Genomic DNA, 17,575 nt, shown 5'->3' with positions numbered 1-17,575 from the left:
TATGATGTTTATTGCGATAACAGAGAAAGAAAGAGAAAGAGAGAGAGATAGATAAGAGAGATAGAGGAGGGAGAAAGGGGAGAAAGAAAGAAAAAAAGCAAAGGAAGAAGATAAAAAAGATCCGTAAAAACTTCACCTACGTAGTTTTAAAAAAAAATTTTTCGCTCGATCAATTTTTCGACATAGACTGCGAAGATACCCGCGACGTATTTTTATACTCAGCCCTGCCTGCCGAGCATGAGCGGGCAAACTTTTTCTCTTATACATCAGCAGCGCGCGTCATTCGGAGTTTACCCAATGGGTACGTACAATCTCGTCCGCGAATGAGAAAAGAGAGGAGAGAGAGAGAGAGAGAGAGTTAACGCTCACGAAGCAACGGAATATGTTTCCTTGTCTCCCTAATGTCTACCTACCTAATCTACCTACCTGCCTGCCTGCCTACCACCGAAATCGACTCCTCTCATCGAAAACTCTCGGAGAGAGTCGTCGTCGACGACGTCGTTGCTAAAACCACGACGCCGCAGTAACATCGGCGGTCGCTTGAAGCCCACTCTTATCCGGATCGCAGAAAAGCCTAAGAGCCGCGAATGAGCGGTAATACGCTCCTTTCTGTCGTCGTTCCATGACTCCTCTACCCAACACCCTCCTGCCCCTATACAAGCAAACCAACCAACCAACTCGTCCACCGTCGACATTTTAAACCGCTCGATAAATTCACGCGCGTAAATTCAAGGAACTATTCAAAAGAGAGAGAAAGAGAGAAAGAGAGAGAGAGAGAGAGAGGGAGAGAGAAAGTAAGAGTAAGGGAGAGAGAGATAAGTAGAATAGATTTCTACTTTATCGACTCTTTTTCGTAAGAACTCCCGAATCTTTTTGCCTTCTCCGATTTCGTGTTAGCCGCGTGCTCCTTACAAACTCACGTTAAACTTTCTCGGTGTGCAGTCGATCGTGGAAATAGATTTCAATTTTTTCTCTCCCTTTTTTTTTACTTTACTTTCTTTTTATCTTTTTTCTTTTTTCTAATTCTTATTTTTTTCTTCTTTCAATTTTTCTTTTTTCCAAATCGTATTCCAAACAATTACGACGTCGAATGAGACGAAACTAATGTTATTTACGTACTAAATACGATTGAGTTGTATATATTATTTATATTTTCTTTTCGAATTTCTAACGAGTATATAATGTTTTATATCTCTTTATATAAAAATTATATTTCATTCGTATGTCTAACTTGTCAAATAAATTTCTCTTTATTACTACGTTATCTTTATTTATATGTGAAAGAATAAAAATAACTTTCATGTCCTTCAATAGCCGTGATCGTCTAGTGGTTAGGACCCTACGTTGTGGCCGTAGTAACCCAGGTTCGAATCCTGGTCACGGCAATGTGTGAAAAACATTGTCACGGTTGAAGGTTTTTTTTTTTTTTATTCTTTTTTTCTTTTTTCTTTCAATCATCTAGCATTATGTAATAAATAATATTGTACAATAAAATTTGTATAATTTTAAATGTATATATAATACAAAAAAAAATATATATGAATGTGAAAAAAAAGTGTCATGTTTATATAAGATAGTTATGCAAATATTAAAGATTTCAAGAAAGAGTAAGAATAACAAATTGGTTAATACCTCGCCAAAGCAAAGTTATTATTTTCTTGCAAAATGCATGAAAAGTATATTCCTTGAACCAATTCTTTGTAAAGTATGACACAAGAGATAATGAAGTATGACAAAAGAAATTTTTAAATATAAACAATCAGCAATTTTTCAATGTAACAAGAAGCTTTAAATTAGGAGCATGATAGAAGATAATGTCAGTGCAGGAATGAATTTTGGAAGTATAGTGATAAAAAGAACAATTATTAAGAAAAAATAAATTATTATTATTAATATGATTGAGCTGATTCAATTTTTAGTGATCACATCTGTGTTACAAGTGATTGGTTTGTAAAATTCAATGGATAAAAATTTTATAACTCATTGAAAATATAATTTATATAATTTAATAATCAGTTATAGGAGATCTATCAAAAATTGATGATGTCCAAACTTGTATGGAATTTTGCTCTATTTTTGGTAACATAGGAAATTTCAAGGATGGATATTGTGCTTGTGAAAATTTGGATAATACAGGTATCTTATTTACTTTTAGAAAAGAATACGTATCAAATATATAATCAATTGTATATTTTATTATAGATGCAGAAAATGTAATTCGTGAAAACAGGCAAATAGATTATGTTGATCCTATTTCATATTCTAATGATCTTACTAATGAAAAACGTACAATGCGCTGTGCATTAAGATCAAGGAAACACATGAGACATCGTAAGATATAACTTAATAGTAACATAAACAAATAATAAATTAAGAATAAAATTTCTAATGATTTTTATATAACATAACAGATGATGCTGATCGTATAGTCACATACTTTGTTAATGATGGACCAGCAAATGGTCATGCTTATTTTGTTCAAGCAGCTAATCAAAATATAAATGCAGAAGGAGAATGTAAAAGTGATAAGTATTCATCAACAAATTCATATCGTAATTCAAATGAATCTGACAATCAAGTGCCTGTTGAGCAACCATCGATTACAGAAAATTATTCGAAACGAAGCTACAATGATGCTATTATTGGTGTTCCATATAATCCATACAATCCTACGTATTTCTTACCGCATAAAATGCCTATTACACCTGTTGTAATAAATCCGTATGTTATGAGCGATACATATGCTACTGTAACAGGGTCAAGAAATATATTAAATAAACCAACTGATATTGTGCATGGAACTCTACGAGATAATTTAGTGGATACAAAGTTGCTATCAAAAATTCGGTCACGTTCAAATTTATTAAAACATGTCTCCAATGCATTGACAGGAATAGTTAAAGAACCTGAAAACGAAAGTATATTAGGTACTTTTTTCAAGCACCTTGTTACACCAGATCCTACTGTATATTCTTTGGATTATGGTAATAACAAAAATGTTATTAATAAAAATAATGTTGTAAGTAGAATATATACATAATTTGTATATAATCATCAGAATTCAATTATTGATAAAGAATACCAATTGTTTTAGGGAAGTGATATTAAACAAGTCAATTCTATTGTCAGTTCTACTAATGAAAATGAAAAAGCTCCTACAGGAAATTCTGTAAGTGAAAAATATTTTCTTCTTTCATTAATAATATATGAAGATAATTAAATAATATTTTCAGGAAATTGCTTCACAAGGAAACATTCAAATACCATCTGAAACAAAAAAATCTACGAACTTAATGTCACCCATTCAAGGAACAAATATATCTCCTACAAATTTTCAAAGTATTCCATATAATCAAAAATATTTTATGTCAATATACCCTTCACAGCAATACCCCAATGATGGCCATTTTAATACCATGCCTATAACTTATATTCTTCAACCTGTAAACATAATACCACAAGGAATAGATTCTACATCACAATCAGAAATAATTAATTCATCACAATCACGTGAATCTTCAAATTGTGAAAATAATAGTTATTTGAGTAATAATGAATACACCGATGCTTTTGAAACATCTACAGCTACTTCTAATAATCAAGATAATAATATGGATTTTAATGATAGAACTACAAGAAATTCCATAGAAGGTACAAGTTAAAATAGAAATGATCCTTTTATCATAGAATACAATTCCAATAAGAGGAATCTTATGAAAAGTAAGAATAAAATTATATAAGAAATTTAAAAAAGAAATCATGTAAATGATATAAATGATTTCTTTTTTACAAAATAATAATACCAAGTAATTTTTCTTAAATTTGATACATTATTATCTTCGTAGAACTCTTTTTCATAGCATACTATTTATAAATATGCAATATAAACTTGATTAACGTTATAACAGAATGTATATTATATTGAAATTTGTTTTTATATGTTACATGGAACGTTACAAAATTTGTTTTTAAATAAATAAGAAAAATATTTATTAATACATAGCAATATCTTTTCAACCCTTTATTATCTTCTCCCTTTACCCTTTCCTTTTTTAGATGAAGAAGCAGATGACTGAGAAGATTGATCGCCAGAAGCTTGCTTCCCTTGACGAGTCTTCAACTTTGGTATTGTAGCACCAAGATGAAGCAGAAGGGAATCTCTAGTAGGAAAATCAGGCCTTACTGGTGTCCCATCGTCTTGTTTCAATTGTACACGTACACGTCCATAATACGGCATTTCTTTACTACGTTCACGTGGATGTAATTTATTTTCCAAACGAGCATTAAAGCCTGTCGCTTGAAGTACATCCAAAATTTCATGTGCGGTAGGATTCTCAACGCACTTATTTTTAGTCAATTTTCTACCACCAGCCAAAGTCTTTTTACTATTTATATACACGGGATAAATGCATATCCATCTACAAATGAAAAAAGAAGGATTATTAAATATGATATTGCTATGAAAAGAAAAAATGAAAAAAATGAAAGAGGTTAGGAAACAGATGGAACACGTTTGACACGTGTCCTATATAAAAGTACAAACTTGAGCATATTTTTTAAAGCGTCTATCAAAAAATTTATACGAAAAACCATACATTTTTTTATTTACAATATATAAAAAAGCTAACCTTGCAAACTCGCTGTGTTTCTTTGACGGATTCCAAACCTGCGCCATGTTCTATCAACAAAAACTAGTATAATATACATCAATTCAAATACAATAACCTACATAATATAATCGTTGCCATCAATCACGTATTTTACATCAAATGATACTAATATCGTTTCATTCGAATTATTTAACGATTTGAACAAAAGAAAAACTACGTTAGAATTATTGGATATAAAAAAGAAAAAGAAAAAGAAAAAAAAAATATACGTGCTTGGGCTCGTCCGGGATTTGAACCCGGGACCTCTCGCACCCGAAGCGAGAATCATACCCCTAGACCAACGAGCCGTGAGTTGTTGTTGAACATTCGATTAAGACAGATGTGCTAATCGGTGTTCTTTTGTTAAAAAAATATACAAAAGATCCTACGGGGATTGTGCAATAGAAAAAACAGTTTTAGTTGTTGCAAGACAGGTGCTTTTTATTTTTTTTTATTCTTTTTTTTATTTTTTTTTTTACTTTCTTTTTTATTTTTTTTATTTTTTTTTTTTTTTATTTTTTTTTATTTTTTCTTTTTCACTAGTGACACTGAGTTATTTTGCAAATCATACAACAAAATAATAATGGTTACGTGAATTGGGCTCATCCAACGACTCAACACTGACCCAACAAAAGAAAAAAAAAACCATGGTGTCAAGAAAACTAAAAAAGAGTATTTTGTATGACGAAGTAAACAAAATTCTGAAACGGAATGTTAAAAATTTCGATAAAGAGTTCAACACAAGGAATTATGACAGGGTATTTGAAAGCAATTCGCGAATAAAATCAAACCTAAATATAGTAAGAAACAAAGGATCAGGACTAGACGCGAACAAAGAAAATGAAAGGAACGAGGGTTTCCTTAACCCAAAAAAAACAGGATTACCGAAACTCTCAGTCGGTATGCAAGGCCCACGCTTTGAGTCTGATAATAAATTCGAGGCGCTATCGGATGATATGAATTTCACGGAAGAGGGCGAAGTTGAAAAGACTAACAGCGCCATAACGAAAAACTATAAGCAGAGAACCCCCAAAATCTGAATGCCCCCCATACACATTTTAAAAGCTAACCTAATGGACATAATTTTACTACTAACTAATAGCAATATTAACAAGGAAGTTTTCTCATTAAAACTAATAGATATAGATATGATGAGACTAATAACCATACACACGACAAGTGCGTAGCTACACTAAAAATCAAAAATCAAAAATTTCACATATTTACACCAAAGCATACTAAATGCAAGATCTTCATATTAAAAGGTATAAGAGGTGGTTTTGATGTTCCCGATGTTTTAACAGCGCTTAACGCGCTCATCATGAGAAACATCAGAATAATTAAAACCAGCAAACTATTGTTTGACAAACAAAACTTAGATAAATACCACTTCATAATTCAAGTCGATTGCAACAGCGACCCACAAGAATTATTCAAAAATAAAATACTCCTCAACCAAAGAGTAAGATGGGAGAAGCTTAAACGACCCAAAATATTCCCGTGCAAAAACTGCCAAAGAGTGGGGCATGCCAGCTCTAATTGCAATATGGGGTACAGATGCGTAAAATGTGCACAATCCCACGAACCGGGAAAGTGCAATTTAATCTATTCAGTAGAAAAAGAGAACCTGAAATGCGCAAATTGTGGTCAAAACGGACATCCAGCATCGTACCTAGGATATCCATATATGAAAATGATAGCTGACCTGAAGAAGAAAGAAAAAGAAAAAAAAAGATAAAATAGTAATTGTCAAACTCAATAAAATTAACACATTCATCGACCCAAATATATTATACGCAAACATAATGATGACCAAAGAAAAAAAAAGTGATATAACAGAACACAATAACCAGAGACCAGTCAATAACACAACTCAGGCAATGCATCAGAATAGTCATCATAATACAATTCACCATCATGAAAATAATGTCAATAACGATAACAATTACAATAGCATAAACCAAATACTAGCTATGTTTAAGGATAGTTTGAAGGAAATAAAAGAGCAACTAATTGAATTGAATAACAAAATTATTCAAAACACAATGAGAATTGACTACATGTCATAATGGCAGGTAGAATAAGCGTAAATAGAAAAATAAATAACATACTGAAAATGTTCGCTGTAAATATGAACTCATTTTGCTCATTAAGGCCTCTTGATTTTTTTTTTTTTTTAATTTATTTTTCGCAGCTCTTTATATGTACATAAGTATAATCTAACTTAAAAGACTTTTTACAGTGTTGTCTTATGACTAAAGCTATAAGTTATCTATGAGATAAATCTCCATACCACTCGGTATCTTAGAATATTAATTAATCAATAATTGTGGTTAAATGTTCAATGACAGTACTATATGTATGTTGGTATAGTAAAAAATTAGTGATTATAAAAACTCTTTACCACCTCTAGCACTTATGATAACTAAACTACGGGGGGAGGGGGGATTATTTACAAATTTGTTTATTAGCTGAGTGTCTGCGGCGGTGATATATTAGCGGAAGATTATTATGGTCTTGAATTAGACCCTTTTTGTCGCAATATATAAACAGTTCCGTATTGCATCCTCGTCTTATGGGATAAGATTTGTGATTGAACTATTGTTTGTACTCTTTATGTTGCTGAAATATCTTCTAGTTAATTTGAGTGCAAAGCGGTCAATTCTGTTTATGTTGGCGTTATTGTATATAATCTCATTTTTAATTCTTTTCTTGTACTCTGATTCGGCGGTTCGATGCGTCCTTAGGCATGATCTCTCGAATTTTCTGATTTTTTCGATTATTGTTGGTCCAGTGTTCCATAGTATAGGTGCTGCGTACGTTAGGATAGGTCTCACCAATAGTCCATAGCAAATAATTTTTGCTTTCGTAGAGAGATTTTTGTTGTAGAAAATTCACGAATTCATCTTGAATGCTATCATTGCTTTCTCTAACTGCAGTGCGTAATGCTTGTTGAGTCTTAGTAAGTGATCTAAGTGAACACCCAGGTATTTCACTATTCGTTTCTTTGGTATCTCTATTAACTCATTGATGTGAATATCTATTGCTATTAATTTATTGCTGTCTATCTTTTTAACTGCTGAGTATTTGATCTGTTTGACCGGTCTTCTGAAAAATATTACTTCACTTTTGCAGAATATCTCTGATTCTGTCTATGTCCGTATCTGCTTTATAAATTATTAGATCGTCAACGTAAGCAATTGAATGAAATTTTTCGGAGTTATTCATTCCATAGTTGGTAATTAGTTTACGTTGAAAATGTTGAATCGGTGAAGTGACTGTACTTTGCTGTAATTCTTCTAATATTTTGTAGGACTTCGGCGAGATATTGGTGCCGTTCCACGTGCGGAATGTTTTCTCCTCTATCACGTTAGCGATCATAAGCGTTAACCCCATGGAAAATTGATAGTCCTCAAGTTTTTGTATCAGTCCGTTCTTCCAGATAGAGTCGAACGTTTTTTCTAAGTCCAAAAAAACCGCACCGATGGCGTTTTCCTTATGCAGATAGTTATTTAAGTCTGATATTAGTTTATGTATCGCGTGCGTAGTGGATAATTTAGTTTTGAATCCGAATTGATTATTTGGTATAATATTCTGCAATGGCCTCTTGGTCTAGGGGTATGATTCCTGCTTTGGGTGCAGGAGGTCCCGGGTTCAAATCCCGGAGGGGCCCAATTTTTTTTTTTTCTCTTTCACTTCATCGACACTTTCCTTTTTTGTCGTTTTAATTAATTTTATTAACGCTCATCGACACGCAATCGGTTTACTATTAACTTTGATAATAATAAACCGAGACACAGTAGTAATTTATCATCCTCACTTTAGCATTTCGTGTTAAAAGTCACGTCGATATAACAACCGAGAACTCTCTCTCTCTCTCTCTCTCTCTCTCTCTCTCTCTGTCTCGTTCTATTTCTTTCTATTATATGAGATTTCTCTAAACGGATTAGACGAAGCAAGAGGATAAAAACACGGAAGACCTTCAAGAAAGTGAGATAAATAACTGAATGGCTCGTTGGTTTCTTTTTTTGTTTTGTTTTTAAAAGTAAGTTTATTTGACACAGCCCTTTATTAGGTATACAAGTATAATCTTACTTAGAAGACTTTTTACATTATTTTAATAAAAATATAGTTATTAGTTATCGTTAGATAAATCTCTATAGCAACATATAGAATTTTATAATTAATATTGTAACTGGGTGTTCATAAACCAATCGGTAGTGTTCATAAAACAATCGGTAATATATGAGGGTAAAATAAAATATAGTAAATATAAAAAAAATTTTACCAACTATAGCAAATTATAATACTTAAGAATTAACTCTTTCGATACTACCGCCACCTATTGACGGGATCCACTAAACATTCTCTGGGTCCTACCACTGCCAATTGGCGCCCAACGCTAAACGTTCTCTGGGTCCTACCGTCGCCAATTGGCAGCATCCACAGAAAATTATGTGGATACTACAGTCGCCCATTAGCAGCGCCAACGGAAAGTTATGTGGATATGATTACTCTCTATAGTACGCATTATTTTACTATTCTGTGTTTAAAATTCTCGGCTGTTCTAACCGCGTACATTATAATATATAATTAGTAACAGTTAACAGTGTGCTTTAATTATATATGTTTTATAATATATAGATAAGCTACGAAAAACAAATTGGTATGTTTGCTTATATCGTTAATTTTTTGAATGTATAATTTACAATTTGAAATTAGTTCCCTTCAGGATGAGTATAAAACGCTTGAAAGGAGAACAATGGATAAAGGAAATCGTTGATTCCAAAAGTGATTCTGATTAAGAAAGTAAATATAATTTAACATTTCACAAAAGGAGGAGGAACAATCCAGCGCGTTACGACAAAGCAGTATAAACGTTTTAGAAATGTTTTTTAAATACGTTAAATTCCGCGTCAGTCACCCGTCAGGTCACATTTATAGAGGACAAATTCAGTATGTTATTTATTTTTGTATTTGTCCTTATTCTACCTGCCATTATGATATGTAGTCGATTCTCGTTTTGAATAATTTTGTTATACAGTTCTATGAGTTGCTCTTTAATTTCCATCAGACTATCCTTAAACATAACTAATATTTGGTTTATGTTATTATAGTTATTGTCGTTATTAACATTAATTTCATGATGCTGTATTGTATTATGGAGACTACTCTGGTGCTTTGCCTGGGGTGTGTTATTGACTGACCTCTGGTTATTGTGTTCTGTTATATCACTTTTTTTTTCTTTGTTCATCACTATGTTAGCGTATGAGAATTTGGGTCAGTGAATTTGTTGATTTTATTGTTTTTGTCAATTACCAACTTTTTTTTTCTTTTTCTTTTTTTTTCAGGTCTACTACCATTTTCATATATGGGCATCCTAGGTACGATGCTGGATGTCCGTTTTGGCCACAATTTGCGCACTTTAGTTTTTCTTTACCTGAGGAATTGCTCATTTTACATTTACCCGGTTCTTGGGGTTGGGACCATTTTACGCATCTGTACCCCATATTGCAATTAGAACTGGCATGCCCCACTCTTTGGCAGTTTTTGCATTGGAATATTTTGGATCTTTTCAGTTTCTCCCATCTTACTCTTTGATTGAGGAGTATTTTAGTTCATGTGGGTCGCTGTTGCAATCGATTTGGATAATGAAGTGGTATTTATCTAAGTTCTGTTTGTCAATAAGTAGTTTGCTGGTTTTAACTATATTTACGTTTCTCATGTTGAGCGCGTTAAACGCTGTTGAGACGTCCGTAGTATCGAATCCCTTCTAATTCCTTTTACCACAAAGGTCTTACATTTTGTGTGTTTAGGCGTGAATGTATGGAATTTCTGGTTATTCGTTTTTAGCACGGTTATGCATTTTTCATGTGTTTCACTATCTATGGCTGTCAGTCTCGTTATGTCGCTATCTATTTGTTTTAATAAAAACGAATCTTTCTTAATCTTGCTTTTGTTAAGCAAGATCATTATGTCCCTCAGGTTAGCATTTTGTATATATATAAGGGGCATTCGGATTTTATGGGTTCTCTGGTTGTTGTTACTAGCTGTGGCTTTGTTGGCCTTATCGTTGTCCCCCTTTTCCGTAAGGCTCATGTCATCCGATAGCGCCTTGAATCTGTTATCAGATTCATAGCTTGGGCTATGGTTGCTGACTGTGCTTTTTGGTGATGCTGTTTTGGTGTGAGGAACCCTTTGATCCTCCCATTTTCTTTGCTCGCGGCTAGTCTATTTTCTTTGTTTCTAATAGCGTTAATGTTTGGCTTTACCTGGTAGTTATTTTCGAGTAGTCTTACCAAGCTCCTGGTATTGGAATCGTTGCCGAAGCTTTTGATATTTTTTTTAATAGTTTGTTCACTTCGTCCGATGAAGTGCTTTTCTCAAGCTTTCTTTTATGGCTTGACGCCATGGTTTTTTTTTCTTTTTTTTTTAAGTTAGTTTATTTGTCACAGTTCATTATATTTACATAAGTATAATCTAACTTAAAAGACTTTTAACAGTATTGTCTTATGACTAAAGCTATAAGTTATCTATGAGATAAATCTCCATAGCACTCGGTATCTTAGAATATTAATTAATCAATAATTGTGGTTAAATGTTCAATGACAGTACTATATGTATGTTGGTATAGTAAAAAATTAGTGATTATAAAAACTATTAACCACCTCTAGCACTTATGATAACTAAATTACGGGGGGAGGGGGGATTATTTACAAATTTATTTATTAGCTGAGCGTCTGCGGCGGTGATATATTAGCGGAAGATTATTGTGGTCTTGAATTAGACGCTTTTTGTCGCAATATATAAACAGTTCCGGTGGTATGTAGCTTGTCTTCAGTTTACTCCGTATTGCCTTCTCGTCGTGTGTGATAAGATTTGTGATTAAACTATTGTATGTACTCTCTATGTTGCTGAAATATCATAGTTAATTTGAGTGCAAAGCAGTTAATTCTATTTATGTTGGCATGGCTCGTTGGTCTAGGGGTATGATTCTCGCTTCGGGTGCGAGAGGTCCCGGGTTCAAATCCCGGACGAGCCCGTTGAATATTTGAATTTTTTTTTTTTTTTTTTTTTTTTTAATTTCTTTTTAATTTCTCATTCTATCATAACCGATTAAAGAATCCTGTTTGAATAATTACTATCTCAATTCATATGGTAATATAACGAATGTTTTTTTTCTTTTTTATTTTTTTTTTTTTTTTTTTGAATGACCACTATATAAATCCACACGAAAAATAACGGAATTAAGAATTATGTTTCTCGAGAAAAAAAATTGGAAGAGATTTTTCTTTTTTATAAGTCTTATCTCCAACGAAGCAATAATAAAAAATTTTTTGTTGATGGTATTCATATATCTTGATAAAGTCGCTTCATGTTATTAAATTTATCTTAAAAAAATTTACAAATGGAATTAAATAATACACGCTTATTGCTTATCTCTATTTGGTATTCGATGAAGATCAAAGAAAAATATGATAAAACAATTTTCTCGGATTACATTGATCATTATTTATTTAAAATGTTTCCACAAAATGGTGTTTATTGTAAATTATTTAGAATAATAGAAAACATCAAAAATAATTCCTCGTTGTTAATTTCAATGGTAATGGAGCTTTTGTCTACTCAAGGTTATAACGACGTAAGGACGAATAAAAAAAAATGTAAGCAAAGAAAAAGAAAAAGGAGGAAGTATACATAGAAGCAATACGTAATTTTACAACCGATCTAATTTAAAAGAAAAAAGAAAAAGAAAGATGGAGGTATATAATGAGTAGTGATACGTATATAATCGTTACAGTATGTCAAATTCCTTCGGATTGAGGACAATTGTGTTTCAGTAATAATTATATTAATCATATTTAAAAGGGAAAAATATTTTCTATGTTAATGGTAAGTTTATAATCCTTTTCTATCGTTTTTTGTCTTTTCCTACTATCATTTCATTATACTCCTTCTTTTTTATTGTTAATTTTAAATCACACGTGTTATGTATGTAAGTTCATAATTTATTCGATTTCTAATTTGACTAATATATTTCGAAATCTAAAAAATTCAAGAAATTTGACAACTAAGAGTAATACAAATCTCGACAAGTTATTGGATTTCATAAATACCATAATAATGTACGTTATTTTTAATTTTGTCCTAACTATAATAAATCTGTAAAGAATTTTTCTCTTATTTAGATCAATAGAATACATATATAATGCAATATGTATTTGTTGATTTGTGTAGAGACTTTTACGAAATCGATGTGTCGGTTATTAAATTTTTTTGAAGGGAAATAAAAAGAAAAAGAAGAAGAAATTAAAAGTTTTAAAATATTCAAAACGCAATCTCGTAGACCTTAAATCGATTAATCCTTAGTTCACTATCAATTGTCAAGATTTTAAGTATTACATATCGAATAATCAAAATTTATCCAAGGGAAAGAAAAGAGAAGAAAAAAAGGAAAAAAAAAAAAAGAAACGCAAGTATGGACATCAAAGAATTTCTTGAATTTGACAAATTCACCATGGATTTTATCGTAAATTATATGGAAACATTGAGAGATAGATCTGTTTTACCGAACATTGAATCAGAATATCTCAGTCAAATAATACCAGAGGAAGCACCTAAAAAAGCAGAGACCTGGCAAGAAGTTTTCAAAGATATTGAAAGAGTAATTATGCCTGAGGTAAGATAAATATAATATGCACGTATTTCTCGTTTTTTAACACGTTGACACATTGACACACCAAAATCGCATGCTTTGTTCATAACAGAAAGAATTTTCATTACTTTAGACATGTAATGGCAAAATAATGACAAATATGATTAGATAAGAGGATGTTTTTACTAAATAATCACTTTTATTATCATTTATTTCAAAATATTCTATAATTAATGATAATGTTCAAAATTCATTAATACCATCAATATTTTTCAATTAACTTTTACAATTATAAACATTTGAAGGACTCCGCTCACCAATGTTTCCATATGATGGTCAACGTGTTAATAAAAAATTGAGAAATACAATTTTCAAATATACGGAAAAACAACGTATTCGTGTTGATTAATCATTATCTCTCATCTTTGCTTTCCCTTTCACACGAAAGAAAATGATAAAAAACGATCTTTTTTTTTTTTTTTTTTTTTTTAAAGATAACCCACTGAAATTCACCTAATTTCTACGCTTATTATCCTTCTTCCCAATCGTATGCGTCCATCATTGGCGAACTTTTATACGCCGGAATTGGTGGTGTTGGATTTTCTTGGATATGTTCGCCCGCCTTTACCGAATTAGAAGTTATAACATTGAATTGGGTTGGAAAAATGTTAAATCTACCATTCGAATTCTTAAATTGCGGCAATGGATCCGGAGGTGTTATACAGGTAAAAAAAAAAAAAAAAAATATGCCGTGATACTTTTCGTCGGGCTAATGTAATTTCAAATGGATACCGTTATAAGAAATATCGTTATCTCATAAAAGATAGTTAAAACAACTATTAGTCACATTAACCGTTTACGTACCATGAGCCATTTTCACGCTCTTTAAATTTTGTGTCGAAAAAAGCCAAGGCATTTGGCTGAAACAGACAACTGAGGGCCCATCCGAAATTTGTCGAAACGCGCTCAGCCTTTCAGACGCATGTACGTCGCATCGCTATCAATAATCCAATTTGTATTTTGTTGTTACCTATTCTAAATTAATAGAATATATATATATACTTTTTTTTCATTCATAACTGAATGTTGGTATAAAAGAAGCAAACACGAAAAGCGCGGCCTCGTTGTTTACCACATTGAACATGATAAACGCTATCGCGCTCTTCGGTTTTTTTCGATGTATAATCGAAGAAACTCGATCGCGCTCCTTGGCATTTTTCGACCATGTTTTGTCAAAACCCTCTGGTACGCAAACGGTTAATATTAATTAGCCAAATTGGTTAATCGATTTAATCATAAAATTCCATTAGTAGTTAGGTCAACATATATACATATATTAAGGGGACCGGAAAGTAATGTCGCTTTCTTAAATTGAATTCAAACGAATAAATTTTTAACAATTTTTAAAAATCAAATATCGACATGTGCAGAAACGACATTACTTTCCGGTCCGCCTATTAGTAGAGACATTTCGTTGACTTTTTCCGTTTAACACGTTCCGTGCCAAGCCATTTTTGTCTGACTTGTCGTTCAGGCCATTCGATATTTTGACTAAACAAAAAAAAAAAATGACTGCGTGTACCACCGGTGGTACACATGGCACGGAATGTGTTAAAGAAAAAGAATCAAGGTAATTTTTCATGCGATGATCATCGTGTTTTCTTCTAAATACGAATAATAATAATAATAGTAGTAATAATAATAATAATAATAATAATAATAATAATAATAATAATAATAATAAAAAGAACGTTATCGATAGTAACAAAGAAGCATTTATATAAAAAAAGAAAATAAATACGAATGTAACGTAACTTCGTATTGTAACTTCGATTTACTCGAAAAATATTGAATTAATTAATTAAACGATATTATTTACTCGTATGAAAATAATAGAAAAAGAAAAAGTAAATATGAATGAAAAAATTGATTTAAGAGAGATCGGATAAAAAGAGAAGAAAAAAAAAAAAAAAAAATTTCGGGCTCGTCCGGGATTTGAACCCGGGACCTCTCGCACCCTAAGCGAGAATCATACCCCTAGACCAACGAGCCATAGCAGTACTTGTTGAGCATTCGAAGAGGACGGACGTGCGGATCGGTGCTCTTGTGAGTGAAGAAAGACAATTCAATCCCCTACGGGGAAAACGCAATATAACAAAAAAAATAATGTCAGTTACCGCAAGACGGGTGCTTTCCTTTTTCAATTGTGATATTGTGTTAGTATTTTTTGCAAAGCAGACAACAAAATTATAAAGAATACGTGAAGTGGGCTCATCCAAGGCCCTTTCATGGATCCAAAAAAAAAATCATGGCGTCAAACCAAAAAAGAAAGCTTGAGAAAAGCACTTCGTCGGACGAAGTGAACAAACTGTTGAAAAAAAATATCAAAAGCTTCGGCAACGATTTCAATACCAGGAGCTTGGTAAGACTACTCGAAAATAACTGCCAGGCAAAGCCAAATACTAACGCTATTAGAAACAAAGAAAATGAGAGGACCGAAGGGTTCCTCATACCAAGAAAAACAGCATCACCAACAAGCACAGTCAGTAACCAAGGCCCAAGCTATAAATCTGATAACAGATTCGAGGCGCTATCGGATGACATGAGCCTTACGGAAAAGGGGGACAACGATAAGGCCAACAAAGCCACAGTTAGTAACAACAACCAGAGAACCCATAAAATCCGAATGCCCCTTATATATATACAAAATGCTAACCTGAGGGACATAATCATCTTGTTTAACGAAAGCAAGATTTAGAAGGATTCGTTTTTATTAAAACAAATAGATAGCGATATGACGAGACTGACAGCCATAGATAGGGAAACACATGAAGAATGCATAACCGTCCTAAAAACGAATAACCAGAAATTCCATATATTCACGCCTAAACACACAAAATGTAAGACCTTTGTGGTAAAAGGAATTAGGGGGGATTCGATACTACGGACGTCTCAACAGCGCTCAATGCGCTCAACATGAGAAACGTAAATATAGTTAAAACCAGCAAACTACTTTTTGATAAACAAAACTTAGATAAATACCACTTCATTATCCAAATCGATTGCAACAGCGACCCACATGAACTAAAATACTCCTCAACCAAAGAGTAAGATGGGAGAAACTGAAAAGACCCAAAATATTCCAATGCAAAAACTGCCAAAGAGTGGGGCATGCCAGCTCTAATTGCAATATGGGGTACAGATGCGTAAAATGGTCCCAACCCCAAGAACCAGGTAAATGTAAAATGAGCAATTCCTTAGATAAAGAAAAACTAAAGTGCGCAAATTGTGGCCAAAACGGACATCCAACATCGTCTCTAGGATGCCCATTTATGAAAATGGTAATGAACATTAAAAAAAAAAGAGAAAGAAGTAAAAGATAAGCGTGTAATGGATAAATTCAATATAGTTAATAAATTTAAGGTCCCAAAAATCTCATATGCGAACACAGTGAGGAACAATGAAAAAAAAGAGATACACCAGAACAAGATAACCAGAGATTAGCCATTAACATGACCCAAGCTAATTAACAAAATAGTCAACATAATCCAGTTGAACAACAGGAAATTAACACCAATAACGATATCAACTATAATAATATAAATCAAATATTAACTATGCTTAAGGATAGTCTGATGGAAATTATGGCACAAATACTAGAATTAAATAACAAAGTTACCCAAAACACTATGAAAATCGACTTCATGGCTCAATGGCAGGTGGAATAAGGACTAACAAAAATACAAAGAACACGCTGAAATTGACTGTTATAAATGTAAATTCGCTGTGCTCGTTAAAAAAGAGACTAGACTTACAAAAGTACTTAAAAGAGCACAGTTACGACATTGCATTGATATCAGAAACTAAATTAAATAATAAGCACAAACCAAAATTTTACAATTACGAAATAATCAGATTGGATAGAGCAACAAATACCAAAGGAGGGGGTATAGCGATATTAATAAAAGACAACATAAAATATATTAACATCACACAGCCAAGGAAGTACACAATATTAGAATACTCAGTTGTGAAAATATTGGTAAACGCAAATAAATTACTACTCATATTTAGCATATACGCAACACAGTCATCAAAAACACATTTATTTCGGAACTTGATCAACTATTTAGAGATTTCAGATTAGGGGACAACGAAATTTATTACATCATAGTGGGTGACTTAAATCCAAGAAATTCAATTTGGGGAGATAAGGCTGCAAATGATAGAGGCAGACACCTACATCAATGGGAACAAGACAACGGCATTA

At 32.3% G+C, this 17,575-nt stretch overlaps 2 protein-coding genes, 1 long non-coding RNA gene and 5 other non-coding genes across 9 annotated transcripts; 5 read left to right on the top strand and 3 right to left on the bottom strand.

Moving 5' to 3' along the window:
- Positions 1-188: 188 nt before the first annotated feature.
- Positions 189-3,868, top strand: LOC118447816 (uncharacterized). 2 transcript variants are annotated; one of them, XM_085656216.1, is made up of 7 exons: positions 189-594; positions 1,798-1,946; positions 2,017-2,136; positions 2,203-2,331; positions 2,412-3,019; positions 3,095-3,169; positions 3,234-3,868. In XM_085656216.1, exons 2-7 carry the CDS (start codon positions 1,895-1,897, stop codon positions 3,660-3,662), a joined length of 1,413 nt encoding a protein of 470 aa, XP_085512342.1. In that variant the 5' UTR covers positions 189-594; positions 1,798-1,894; the 3' UTR covers positions 3,663-3,868. The 2 variants fall into 2 exon arrangements, with proteins under 2 accessions (XP_085512342.1, XP_035736142.2); XM_035880249.2 differs by lacking the exon at positions 189-594 and having other exon boundaries at positions 1,488-1,946.
- TRNAH-GUG (transfer RNA histidin (anticodon GUG)) lies at positions 1,314-1,385 on the top strand. The gene has a single exon. It is a non-coding gene; the product is annotated as a tRNA-His (tRNA).
- Positions 3,869-4,006: 138 nt separating the features above from the next.
- Srp19 (signal recognition particle 19) lies at positions 4,007-4,937 on the bottom strand. Its single transcript, XM_035880273.2, has 2 exons — positions 4,629-4,937; positions 4,007-4,418 (listed from the first exon to the last, which is right to left on the bottom strand). The coding sequence occupies exons 1-2, from the start codon at positions 4,673-4,675 to the stop codon at positions 4,025-4,027; spliced, it is 441 nt and encodes a 146-aa protein (XP_035736166.1). The 5' UTR covers positions 4,676-4,937; the 3' UTR covers positions 4,007-4,024.
- TRNAP-CGG (transfer RNA proline (anticodon CGG)) lies at positions 4,886-4,957 on the bottom strand. Its single transcript has one exon. It is a non-coding gene; the product is annotated as a tRNA-Pro (tRNA).
- On the top strand, positions 4,956-6,965 carry LOC118447829 (uncharacterized). Its single transcript, XR_004839987.2, has 2 exons — positions 4,956-5,083; positions 5,193-6,965. It is a non-coding gene; the product is annotated as an uncharacterized LOC118447829 (long non-coding RNA).
- A 1,285-nt stretch (positions 6,966-8,250) lies between these two features.
- On the top strand, positions 8,251-8,322 carry TRNAP-UGG (transfer RNA proline (anticodon UGG)). Its single transcript has one exon. It is a non-coding gene; the product is annotated as a tRNA-Pro (tRNA).
- Positions 8,323-11,619: 3,297 nt separating this feature from the next.
- On the top strand, positions 11,620-11,691 carry TRNAP-CGG (transfer RNA proline (anticodon CGG)). The gene has a single exon. It is a non-coding gene; the product is annotated as a tRNA-Pro (tRNA).
- Positions 11,692-15,285: 3,594 nt separating this feature from the next.
- On the bottom strand, positions 15,286-15,357 carry TRNAP-AGG (transfer RNA proline (anticodon AGG)). The gene has a single exon. It is a non-coding gene; the product is annotated as a tRNA-Pro (tRNA).
- Between the last annotated feature and the right edge of the window lie 2,218 nt (positions 15,358-17,575).

This window comes from Vespa mandarinia, chromosome 3, assembly GCF_050613455.1.
Source record: "Vespa mandarinia isolate Hongniang chromosome 3, ASM5061345v1, whole genome shotgun sequence".
NCBI classification, from domain to species: Eukaryota; Metazoa; Arthropoda; class Insecta; order Hymenoptera; family Vespidae; genus Vespa; species Vespa mandarinia.
The sequence above is the reverse complement of the archived record's forward strand: the minus strand, read 5'-3'. Positions and strand labels throughout refer to the sequence as shown.

Coding starts and splice junctions, on each gene's coding strand:
- LOC118447816 (XM_085656216.1), top strand. CDS start 1,895: ATGATTGAGCTGATTCAATTTTTAGTGATCACATCTGTGTTACAAGTG. Junction 1,947..2,016: donor ATCTGTGTTACAAGTGATTG/GTTTGTAAAATT, acceptor TTTAATAATCAG/TTATAGGAGATCTATCAAAA. Junction 2,137..2,202: donor TGAAAATTTGGATAATACAG/GTATCTTATTTA, acceptor ATTTTATTATAG/ATGCAGAAAATGTAATTCGT.
- Srp19 (XM_035880273.2), bottom strand. CDS start 4,675: ATGGCGCAGGTTTGGAATCCGTCAAAGAAACACAGCGAGTTTGCAAG. Junction 4,419..4,628: donor AAACACAGCGAGTTTGCAAG/GTTAGCTTTTTT, acceptor TTTCATTTGTAG/ATGGATATGCATTTATCCCG.